This window comes from Brachycentrus maculatus, unplaced genomic scaffold, assembly GCF_059751285.1.
Source record: "Brachycentrus maculatus isolate JH-2025_06_01 unplaced genomic scaffold, ASM5975128v1 h1tg000144l, whole genome shotgun sequence".
In the NCBI taxonomy this organism is placed as follows: domain Eukaryota; kingdom Metazoa; phylum Arthropoda; class Insecta; order Trichoptera; family Brachycentridae; genus Brachycentrus; species Brachycentrus maculatus.
Genome location: NW_028280897.1, coordinates 1,720,791 through 1,733,239, shown reverse-complemented (window position 1 = coordinate 1,733,239; position 12,449 = coordinate 1,720,791). Strand labels below are relative to the sequence as shown.

The window sequence follows — 12,449 nt, the reverse complement described above, 5'->3', positions numbered from 1 at the left end:
CCGTGATTCCCTTCGGGAGATGCAGCTATGTCGAAATGAAAAATCAGATGGGGGTATATTTCAAAGTAGTACTAACAGAAATACGATAGGAGATATTTACAAATCTTTGGTGGAAACGAAGAGGAAAAAAATTATAAAATCTCGTATAAAAGAAATTCACATTTAAAATCACGTTGTATTGTATATCAGGATGTATTGCATATGAAAATCGAGTAACTTCTAGTGTGATAATGTACTTATTTTAATATAATTCATTAATTGATTCGGCAGTCAGTATGTTGTTAATATCAATCCATTTTTAATTTAATTTTAACATAATAAATACCGCTACTTTTTTTTCAAAATCCATTGCACCAATTGTCCATGTTCCCACTGATAAAAACTAAGAAACAGCTTCTACACCCTTTTCATCATCCCGAGGGAATCAAAACGGGAATACTAAATGTAGTCACAGCTTCACATTATCGTTTAATAATGATGCTGAATACACTGAGACACGTGTCACAATGGATTTTTTAAGAAATAGTGGTATTTTCGAAGTTAAATGAAAAATTCGTTAAATTCAAAAATATTTCCCATGAAATGTATAAAAAACTTACTCCCTACAGATATCAATAAAAAAAATGATAGTACAAAAAAATGCTTATATACGTAATACATAGGAAATAAATTAACAACAATGTAAGTATTATATCCTCAATTGAGTAAAATAAATATATGGTGAGGGTAAATCCTTCTCTAAACATATTTATTAAAAAACTAATTAGTTATGAAAGTTGTCTTAAATGTTGAGATGAGAACTATATTTTGTTTTGGAAACCCAGTTTTAATATGTGTATTACTTAATTGTTAAATCAAATACAGATTTTTGAGTCTACTTAGTTTCGAAAAATCTGTGTTTTATTTAACAATTAAAACATAAATTAAAATGGAGTTCTACAAATTAACGCCAAATCAATAAAAACAAAATTTTAAATACAATTATTACTACTATTATTATTATCGTTATAACAACTTAGCTTAAATTCACCACCAATAAAATGTTTGGAATATGTACGTATATTATGTATGGTATGTATGAACATTTGAAGGATGGAGTTGACGAAAAAAGGTTGAACATAACTAACATTATTTATTTACTTTTAACGTTTCGAATGTTTACTTTACCGTATCTGCGCTTAACGTAGCTCCTTTGCATCAAAAAGATTGTTTGTTTGCACTGAGAGATTTTCCGTACATTTTTTTAAAATCATTAATTCTCGGAATTAGAAAATGATTAGGGCGTATGTAAATAATATATTTGATTTTAAAATGTAAATAGCAAATTAAAACCAAAAACCAGTGAAAGCTCAACTGGCAGTACACAACAGTGTCCTGGTTCCTACCCTAATGTAAAAAGTGAAGCGTGGAGCAAAAGGATGAAAGTAGAGACTAAATGCAGTCGAAATCAAATCTCTCAGTGCGGCAAACGATGCAAGATATATGCTGGAATTAATGTAAAGCTGATATCAAAAGTGTTTTGGTGATTTTGTATGGCATTGTATTCTCTCTGCTAATTCTAAAATATTAATATCTATGAGCAGTACAAATCAAACACCATAAGACTTTTCAAGTTGCCAGCGCCATCTACAGCATTTAGCGCGCGGCTTATTAGTTTCGTAAGTCGCCGCTAGTCGTGCCGAATACTATAGAATAACCCTTTGGCTACCAGAAGTTACTATGTCAGAAATAACACGATTTCAAAATAACTAATTCAAATGGAAAATGTGTTCGATAATAATTTTCCGTACCATTGTTGAAATAAAGTTTTTTTTTATTCGTCATCCAGCGAGGCAAAAATTTCGCACCCGGAGTTGATACGGAGTTACTAAATGTATGCAGCCTTATACAAAATCGACTAACAGTCGAACTCGGTTATAACGATCACGGATATAGCGAAATTTTGGATATAACGGAGAAATATTCGTTGACATTTTAGTTTATGATTACATATACCTCCATATATATCCATATATATATCCATACATTTATTCACGGTTATAACGAGCAACTTCTCGGCTATAGCGAGCAAAGAGAGATTGTCTTTTTTTAAATAAATATTTGAATGTTTTAAAACATTTTCGACCTTAAACAATAAAATCCGACCGGGCAATTAGACCGATGCCGCGGGGATCGGATTACGTTTATGACACCAAGTACTAAATTGGTTTTGTCGCCGACAATTAAAAAAAAAGTTTTACTCATATGGGTTTATCGCATGTTGCAAATTGTAAGCTTTATCATGTCTTTAGGTACCTCCATGCTTTATTACAAAAAACAACTTATTTTTTAGTTTATGAACGTCATGCCTGTTTCAGGAATTTTTACGATACATTCCATATTTGGTATGTTTTATACTTACTATGGATATTGCATAGTAAAAATTATGAGGTGGGGGAATATCACATAAATTCTAGAGCGGGTCAGTTCGAAATAAACCCTCGAATTACAACATATCTACTACTAGTAAAAAGTGTCTCAATTCGTGAAAAGATGGAAATTATTCGTGAAATAGAACATGTCGCGAAAAATGTTGAAATGTATAAAAAGTTTTCATCATTTTCAGTGTCCACATTGTGTTTTTATCTGCATTTAAAAAGAACATCACGAAATGGAAAAAAAATAGGAAGTGTGATCGTACGAATTTTTATGAAACTACTTCAATGATTCTGGCTCAAAAAAGCAAAGGATTTACCAATTTTTATAAGAAAACAGGATTGAAAGAAAAATATGACATGTGTGTAATGGGTGAATTGTATGAATTTTGTTTCAATTGCGACATATTGTGTGATGTAACTATTCCAGATAACAAACTTACCATACATGTGATAGGTATGTCTTTAAAAAATATACCTATTCTCAGACAAAGCGAGTAACGGTTATAACGAGCAAATTCAGTCGGTCCCTTCATCCTCGTTATAACCGAGTTCGAATGTACTGCTCGTTTAATGTCCACCTCCTTTTTACGCCGTGCGCATAGTACTACAAATCAAACGAGTTGCCGACTTAAGGCAGGATATTCGATAACCCGCAACTTCTTTAAACCCAGGTAACATTTGACGCAATAAATTTTTCTTAAAACACCGTTTTTGTATTTGAAAAATAAGTTTTTCTTTGAAATCAATATAAAATTTTGAAAGGTTAGGAGAAAAAAATGTGCGTGGAGACACGTCTGGCTTCTCACGCAGCCGATCGCTTAATTGAAGACATTCAGCATAAAACGGTCCGGTAAACAAATAAAGTAGGGGTGTGAGTCATTAATAGTTTTATTTCGTTTTGCAATTGTAAGATATAATTGATCACTTAATTCTAAATACCGATGTTTAACTTATGGAAGAAAAGAACAGAATATGAATCGAAAAATTATGCACAACCCATAACATACTGTCTAAAATGTATCTGATGCTTTTATAAATCACGACGTCAGAACCGACAGATCTGGTATTTGTTACAAGTCGAAATTTCTCCGAATGCCGAAATATCGTATTTTGGTAGTCGAAGGGTTAACAAACACGCCATGACATTACCCGACACTAGCGCTATCTGGAGCGCCCAGCACTCAGCTTACTAGTTCCGTGTTTCACCGCTAGTCCTATACAATTCCCGCGAATATTAAAAATAATGTAAAATGCTCTGTTCTGTTTCTTTGTCAAATGGAAATCGGCAATGAAATAGAAACAGGACCAATAATTAAACTAGAGGAAGTTAAGAAAAAATGAGGAATTCTGGGAATTAGAACGTTCCAGGACCAGATAATATCCCAATGGATTCCTTGAATTGTGTCTGTGAAACTATTTTCAATATTTTTTTTATGTCTGCATTTGGTATTCATATGACTACCGAAATAAGGTATGCCTGGAAGTTGTGGCGATTAAAGAAAAGAAAGATTTCATCAGGACTAAATAATAAACTATGGAAGATCGATATCAAAGATGATGGAATATCCATATGATAGCCGACTACTGTTGGAGCCTTCAGCAAAACAAGCCTACTAAACTCCATGCTAAAACGTCATAAAAATTTTAAAAGAAGTTTTTTCTTATATATTTATGCAGTATTCAAGGGAACAGATACTGTGAAATAGAATGAACTTGAAATTGATACACGCATTTGAAAAACAAAAATGTGACATACTGAATTTTGACCTTGTACTTGAAATTCAACAAAAGAATTTCCAGGAATAGCGATAATTTGAATATATGTATAATAGACACGGAGGTTTAAAAAAAAGAGTGACAGAATGAATTTAATCAAATATATTCCAGATGAATAAAACATTGTACAAGCCGCGTATGATTAGTTTGTAATACGCTAATTTGTATCACCCTTTCAAATGTTGAAGCCGGAAGCAAAAGTCTGAGTGAGGACCTACGGGATATAGAATACTGGATAGTTCATAAGGAATTTGAGGCGGGATAATGATAACTACATGCTATATATCGTCGATATACTGGGAAAAAACGTTGACTCGAAATATGAAATTTTGACTCAATGCTGCATATGTATTATAAAGTTTCAACGTTTTATAAACAGACAAAATAAACTTAGTATGTAGTCTGAAATGTCATATTCATGTGGTTTTAAAAGTAAATAAACCTTTAAAAGTTTAATACGTAGCGGGTATTTTATGCAGGCTAAAATCTTAAAGCCCAATGAATAAACAGGGATTTTACAATATAATTTATATTTAAAGCACTATTTTTGTGATTTTCCATTTCATAATTAAAATGTAACATTGTTTTAAAATCACTATAAATATTTTATTACAACTTAATTTTAATGTCTACCGGTTTCGAATGTACATAAATGTTTTTTGCCAGTTTACTCACAATATATGATAACTACAGTAACGGCCATTGGTGAAATAACCCTAAAGTGCAGTAGTGTGGTTTAAGCACTCATTGAAGGCTGATGAGTGTTGTTAGCGTGATACTTAGTTTTAATATAATTAAAATGTAATCATTTATTATCAAACGTAATGACTTATCGTGGGTCACAGGTTTATTTATTTCTTTCTATAAATGCTATTTTTTAAGCATAGAATCAAAATATCATATTTATTAAATTGAGTTTGACTTAAAGAATGTAACAATGTTTTTATTATTGTTTTTGTTTGCTGACTTCTTGTGTGTTGAGAGAGATCATTGAAGAATTTGGAATAAAATGTTTTTACGTTTGCCGAAATAGTATTTATATATTTGGAGAAAATTATGAGTTACTGTTATTCTGTGAGCATGGGAAACTCAATAACCCTTAGCACTCCTCAATTCCGAATTGGTTATTTTTTTATTTTCTATCAAGCACTAATTCCTCACTTAACTAACGCCCATCACGCCGCTTCTCCGCAGGAGTAGACAGAGAGAAAAGAATGCCACACTAATCTGTCATTACAAACACTTTGCCACTTCCACAATCATGCATCTCTTCGTACATATCCACCGATAATTCCGACTTCTGATCTGACCACGCCCAAGTATTTGAAATACTTGATCATGCCAAGTTTTCCTCGGTCTTTCTCTCCTTCTATTACGAGCCACATTTGCCTCATAAATTTGATTTACTATCCTTCTTCACTCATTCAATTCAAATGCCCAAAGCATCTCAACACACCTTTTAATTTTCTCAATAATGGTTATCTCAGCCTTGCATTCATTCCTTATATCACAATTCTAACATCTAACATTTTGCCACACATTTGCATTTGTCCGCCTCCGTAGTGTAATGGTCAGCACGCTCGGCTACCGTTCTGGAGGTCCCGGGTTCGATTCCCAAGAGGGGTAAAATAAATATAAGTGATTTTTTCACTGTCATATTTATTCAATATTACCCAATATTACCCAATATTACCTGAAGCGGAAGGCTGATCACCTTTCCTTTATTTGTAAACAATCAAGATAACACTGCGTTTATATGACGCAATGCCCTATGCACCATTGGGGTGCGGATAAGGGTTTTATTATTATTATTATTTGCATGAGAGAACGCATTACGACTGCATTCAGTGTACTTTCATCCTTCTTTTAGCAACTGCTTGCTTCACTTCCACGCTTTATTTCCCTAATTGATTTACAAAACAGTTTCTAAAAAAAGCATTGGTAAATTGTAGAGTGTGTATAAATTTTTTTAAATAATTTTATAAATTGAGAAATGTAATGCGGAGCAAAAGATAACATAAAAAAGGTTAATATTTAGTACAACTCGGAGCATGATGGTTTGAATTTTTGTCAAATTATTAAGTTAAGCCAAATCCTACCTTATCTGAATCTGTAGTGTTTCCGCTGCCGAAAGACGCCAGAGAGTTTCTGTCCAAGTTTTCAACACTCTCATCGAGGGATGTGTACTCTTCCAGATCCCTAAAACAAATAAGACAACATATTAAATATGACATTTAAATAACATAAATAAAACTTGCACCCAAAATAGAATGTCAGCGAGGTATGGCCAGAAGACAGATCTCCTGGCTCCGAAATACGAGATCAGATCTGTCGAGGCGCTGTTCAGAGCTGCGCGGTACGATTACTCTCAAGTGATAGTCGAAGTCAGGGAAAACTGACATACGAACAGAAGAAGAGGAACTAAAACTTAAGCTTGTCAAACGTTATGTTCATGCAGGGAAATGAAAAAAATTATATCAATTTTAACCAATATTGAATTATTCCTCGGTATTAAAGATAAAATATCAATGAATAATTCCAGCAAAGTAGTCAAACAACCTAACCATTACACCACAGAGCCAAAAAAAAGTGCTCTTTTGTGGACAGAAAAGAAGCGATATTCAAATGCCAATATTAACATCTCAACATAGATAAAGAAGTATAAAGAAATCTGGTTTTTACAGGGCTTGTGTGTGTTGATTTAACATAAGCTGGTTAAATCAACACACATGTTACATTCGGCATTCTATCTATGTTTGACAACCACACCACTCAGATTTGGAAAATATTATCTTTTAATTGACACCTTCTCTCACATATTTCCATGTTCTTCTTCATCTATGTTGAGGTAACAATATAAATCACTCCTAAGTTGACAAAGAACTGTGTTAATGATTTGTTAAATTATAAATAAAACACTTGTTTTTTACCTATTTAGTGAAATATGTTATTTTTATTAATTGATTCGGCAGTCACTTTTTGGTAAAATCCATCCATTTTTAATTAATGTTTTAATTCGTAAATACCACTATTTTTTAAAATCTACTATAAAATATTTTATTTTTAATGACTAGTTTTGGAAGCTACATATGCTTCCATCTACGGGTTTGAATAAAAACTTGAAAAGTTTTTATTCAAAGCTGTAGAAAAAGCATCAGTAGCTTCTGAAAATTCACTTCTTTTAACCCTTATCCGCACCCAATGGTGTATAGGGCACTGCATCATATAAACATAGTGTTATTTTGATTATCAACACATGAAGGAAAGAGGATAAGCCCTCCGCTTCAGGTACCAGTTCAAGGTAATATTGAATAAATATTAGAGTAAAAAAATCACTTATATTTATTTGACCCCCCCCCCCTGAGAATCGAACCCGGGACCTCCAGAACGGTAGCCGAGCGTCCTGACCTTACACTCTAGAGGAGGACTGAAAGGTTTCTGAAACTAGTCGTTAAAAATAAAATATAATACTTAAGTGATAAAACAACCAGCGTTTTATTTAAAATTCAATATATACCACAAAGTGAATGCAGAAACAATAAAGTAATCTGTTAAATGTTATCTCTTGAAGAGTTATTTCTTGTCAGGGTTAAGGTTAAAAGTATTAATAGAAAGATGTGTCAATGACACGACATTGCAGAATAATGTTTTTTTGTTATCTTTGCTGACAATAAGTATGTTGACTCTTCCCTTACGGTGCTAAAAACTTCTGCGTGCACCGGTGATATGTATTTTGTACACCATATGAAAATTCGGTTTAAAAGCGCGAAAAATGTAAATATTCGTAATTGATGCTTTTATTGACCATAGTAGAAGTTGAAAAGTATCAATTTTGTAATGTTTGCTCTGATGAATATCTAAAAAAACACATCGCATGTAGCCATGGCTAACGTAGCGGCACGACCACCCTGAACGACTTTTGCGCAGCTAAAATGAGATCGTCGGAAACAGTATGAAGCCGCGTACGCGTGTCCGTAAAGTGAGGCACACATACATACACTGAGAAACAATCGTTTATTGGCGATTCTTTCCCTGATTCTTTTTACAATTTATTTATTTCCATCGCAGCAAATTAATAATTTTATTACTTTTACAACAAGTAATTGTATTACAGAACAGTACAAAAATTGTGACCCTGTATCTATAATATTTTATCTTTATACTCTCATTTTTAAGTCAAGTTATAGTAAATACATATCACCGGGAGAGGAAGATTAATAGAAAACAAACCTGCTTGACCTATGGTTTGGAGCAAGAAATTTTTCTTATCCATACTGACAAATAGTATGTTAATCCCACACGATGGACCGATCAAATTAAGGCGGAAGCAGGCACCTCAGTGGTTGGAGCGCTAAGTGCAGCGCAGTCGAGGGATAACTGGAGAAGAGTCATTGCTTCTGCAAGGGTCACAACCCTCAGCAATGAGGAATAAGACGGAGAATCAGAATTATGTTAATGGAAGACAAACCTGCTTGATCTCTGGTTTTGAGTCGGCTTGACCTTGGCCGGGCTCTTGGGCATGTGGAGTGGCAGGGCGGAGTTGAAGTACGTCTCCTGGATGACCTCACGCAGGCGCTTGACCCACTGCTGCTTCACATCGAGGCATGGCGCCCGCAACACGAGTCGGTAGTCGCTCAGGACGGGCGCTCGGCCGGTCCAAACGGCAAACTTGCACTCATCGCCTTCTATGTGCTCAGTCACGCCCAGCTCGGAAGTCTAAAATAGAAATAAAAGAATACAATTTATATTTGAAGCAATATATATACAATAATAATAATAAAACCCTTATCCGCACCCCAATGGTGCATAGGGCACTGTGTCATAAACGCAGTGTTATCTTGATCGTTTACACATGAAGGAAAGGTGATCAGCCTTCCGCTTCAGGTACCAACCAGTCCATGGTAATATTGAATAAATATTACAGTGAAAAAATCACTTATATTTATTTTACCCCCCTTGGGAATCGAACCCGGGACCTCCAGAACGGTAGCCGAGCATGCTGACCATTACACTACGGAGGCGGACTGCAATGAAGCAAAAACTTTGTGATTTTGAAGCAATAACTTTGTGATTTTCAATTTTATAATTCAGATGAAAATGATGTTTGATAGATGTTCGAATGATGAAATAAGGAAAGAATGCAAGGCTGAGATAAGCATTATCGATAAAATTAAGAAAGGTGTGTTGAGATGGTTTGGACATGTGGAACATATGAGTGAGGAAAGAACAAATTTATGAGGCGAATGTAGTCGGAAAAAGAAGCAGAGGATGACCGAAATCACTATAAATTTTATTAATAGTGATTTTAAATCAAAGTTATATTTAATTATAGACATAAAAGAATTATTATTATGAATCCGTCCGCCTCTGTGGTGTAGTGGTTAGCATGTTTAGCTAGCGTGCTGGAGGTACCGGGTTCCATTTTAATTTATGTATTGAATGTTAAATCAAACACTAATTTTTTGAGTATACTCAGTTGTATTTTATTGTTAAAAAAAAAACGTTCAAATCAATTTTATGACAATTGTTTCACCTTGTTTTGGCAAATTGAAATCGAGTTCTACAAATTCAACGCCAAATCTATAAATATATTAACTATGGTCGGGTTGATGAATGGAACCATCCAGACTGCCCCACATCGCACTGTGCGGGCAACTCCAACTGTGACTCCCGGGGAGATCACCAAAGAGATGGATCCACAGCTGGGAATCGACATTGCAGGAGGCTTTTCCCTCTTAAAAACAGGCCACGAGGCCTACACCAAGAAGAAGAAGAAGAGTTTATGAATAAACTGCCCAACAACAATGTGTTAATGTATACAAGTCCCTTGAGGTGAAAAGCTACCAAATAAAAATGAATAATGTGCAAAACTAACCATCAAGCGGTTTTTGTAAATATATTTGGCCTTTCCGTGGGAGTCCTTCACCTCCTTGGCGAGCAGAAAGTACATCTCGAAGAGGAAGGCCCGGCGCTCTCTGCCCTTGCGGACCAGCCCTCGCGACTCCCAGGTCAGGAAGGCGTCCTGCAGCAGCACCTCTCCGAGCGCGCCGCCTTGCGCGTCGCCCGGCAGCCCCTCCACGAGGGACAGGTGCATCGCATCGTTGGCCTTTTTGGGCACTGCCACCATGACCTCAAGGCCGTCCTGAAACAAACCAAAATAAAAAATTTAAATCAAATCAAATTATTTTTTGCCATCTCAACATGGATGAAGAAGAATATGAAAGTCTGGGCATTTACAGGGCTTACGACCGTCACAGGTGTGATCAAAGTGATCACTTTATCACTTTACACACGTTTAACAGTCAGCAATTCTACCCATGATTGACAACCACACTATTCGCTATTCAAGTATTTGGACACACTCAAAATGTTGTAGAGATGATTAAAGAAAATTCAATATAATAACAGTTTTGAATTATTTACATCACATTTACATCCATTTTCGTAAAATATTTCCTCAAAGGCGAAATTAAGATTGTCAAAATAGGAAAATAAGATTGGTAAAATGATTTAGCCAACAAATCCATTTTTAATTTTTTTTTTTAAAGATTATCTCACTCTCACTGTTTCTAACTACTGGTGAAAGAGCGTACCATGCTATAGGTCCCGCAACAGCAAAAGCACACTTGCCAAATTGAGTGCGCTGGTCACAAGCACATATAGCAGTTGTTGTAGCCAATCGAAGTGTGAGTCGACTATGTATCAACCAATTCATCTAGAGTGAACAGCTCTTTTAGATACTCTGTATTAATTAATACATAAGTATTAGAGTTTGTTCTATACCCTTTAGCGAAAGTGTAACCAGTGCAGTTGTAAAATAGTGGGGTGATGTGATGTGTCTCACCGCAGCGATTAACACAGATTGAAGTTGTGTCAACAGTAATCGATTCTAGATACTATAAACACCTTTATCAATTGACGGGCAGCATCAACAGGCAAATTTTTGCAAATACTCTTGCTTTGTCTTGGCTGATAAAGACATGTACGTATCCTAAGATATTCCCGATATTCCCATGGATGCTACTCAAGCGTTTCACGAGCAATCAGCATACTGAATAAGCTACTAAAGTGAGTCACTAAATTTGTAGCGTAGAAACAAGGCAATAGAACTTTTTTAAATACCTTGATTTCTCCTTGTCCTTCGATGCAACACCCCTGTAAATCCTTTAAAAGGAGTTGATATTTGGTTATACGCTGCACGGGCTTTATCAAATATGCTGCGATGGGATGCTCCACCTAGAAATAAAATTCATAATTATAAATACTGCACCAAGTGTAATCAGCAGTTTTCTTAGGTTGTACAGTAAGTCAGTAAATTCAAAATTCAAGGGACCAAAAAAACATTTCCAAAATTCAAATGATTTTTTTTTAAATTGCGACATTTTACAACGGCTGACAATATTGTGGCCATTTTTTTGTCAAAGCATTTACCAAAAATATAAGTTATGAGTGCAAATGAATTCTGAAGACTTTTAGAACATAAACAGTAAAATAAAATAAAAATATAAATATTTTAAACATTGTGCTGAGATTTTTTCATTTGATTTTTTTTACCTGTATGCTAAAATTGCTGAAGATGTTTTGCAAAAATTATCCATTTCATATTTAGTTAACATTGTAAGAGCGAACATAATAGGTTTTTACAAAAAATATAGCCTCCCACCTGAAGTGCCAAAATACATTGGCGTCATCGTTCGTATATGGATGTCCGCGCTTTTGGCAATGTATACAATGAGTCAATATATCGGTTCTATACCAGAGCAATTTAAATTCAGGTTAAAATTCAATTGTTTTTAACATTTGCCAACTTAAAAAAAGTCAAAAGTAACAGTTTTAAAAAAATTCTAAAATAATATCAATCATTTTTTTTTACACATCATTAGCAAATTTTATCTGTTGGATATAAATGGAATTTTACGAGAATTTTATGTACTTAAACATACCAAACAAAATCTACCAGATACCTATTTTGGTCAAACAAACATCGATAATTGTGCAATTAAGCTATATAACCTGTTTCCATTATCAATATTCATTAAATAATAAAACTTAACTTCATAAATGAATAATGGAGGTGGGTAGATCTATATTGCCGCTTCCCCACAGAGATAGGAAGAGATAGAATGCCACACCAACCTGTCTTTGCAAATGTTCTTCCACATTCATGCATCTCCTCATACATACCCGACGATTATTCAGGACCTGACCTGACCAATTTCAAGTGTTTGAAATTCTGGATCATGCTGAGTTTTCCTA

General features: G+C 34.5%; 1 protein-coding gene across 6 annotated transcripts in view; it reads right to left on the bottom strand.

The window, feature by feature from the left end:
• The window catches only part of trio (trio Rho guanine nucleotide exchange factor), a 502,261-nt gene that overhangs the window by 202,106 nt on the left and 287,706 nt on the right, over positions 1-12,449 (bottom strand). For all 6 annotated transcript variants that reach the window (XM_088260963.1, XM_088260964.1, XM_088260966.1 and 3 more), the window contains exons 23-26: positions 11,316-11,429; positions 10,069-10,335; positions 8,662-8,909; positions 6,293-6,392 (exon numbers count right to left, since the gene is read on the bottom strand). In XM_088260963.1, the coding sequence (XP_088117089.1) occupies positions 6,293-6,392; positions 8,662-8,909; positions 10,069-10,335; positions 11,316-11,429 (729 nt within the window). The remainder of the gene's footprint in view (positions 1-6,292; positions 6,393-8,661; positions 8,910-10,068; positions 10,336-11,315; positions 11,430-12,449) is intronic.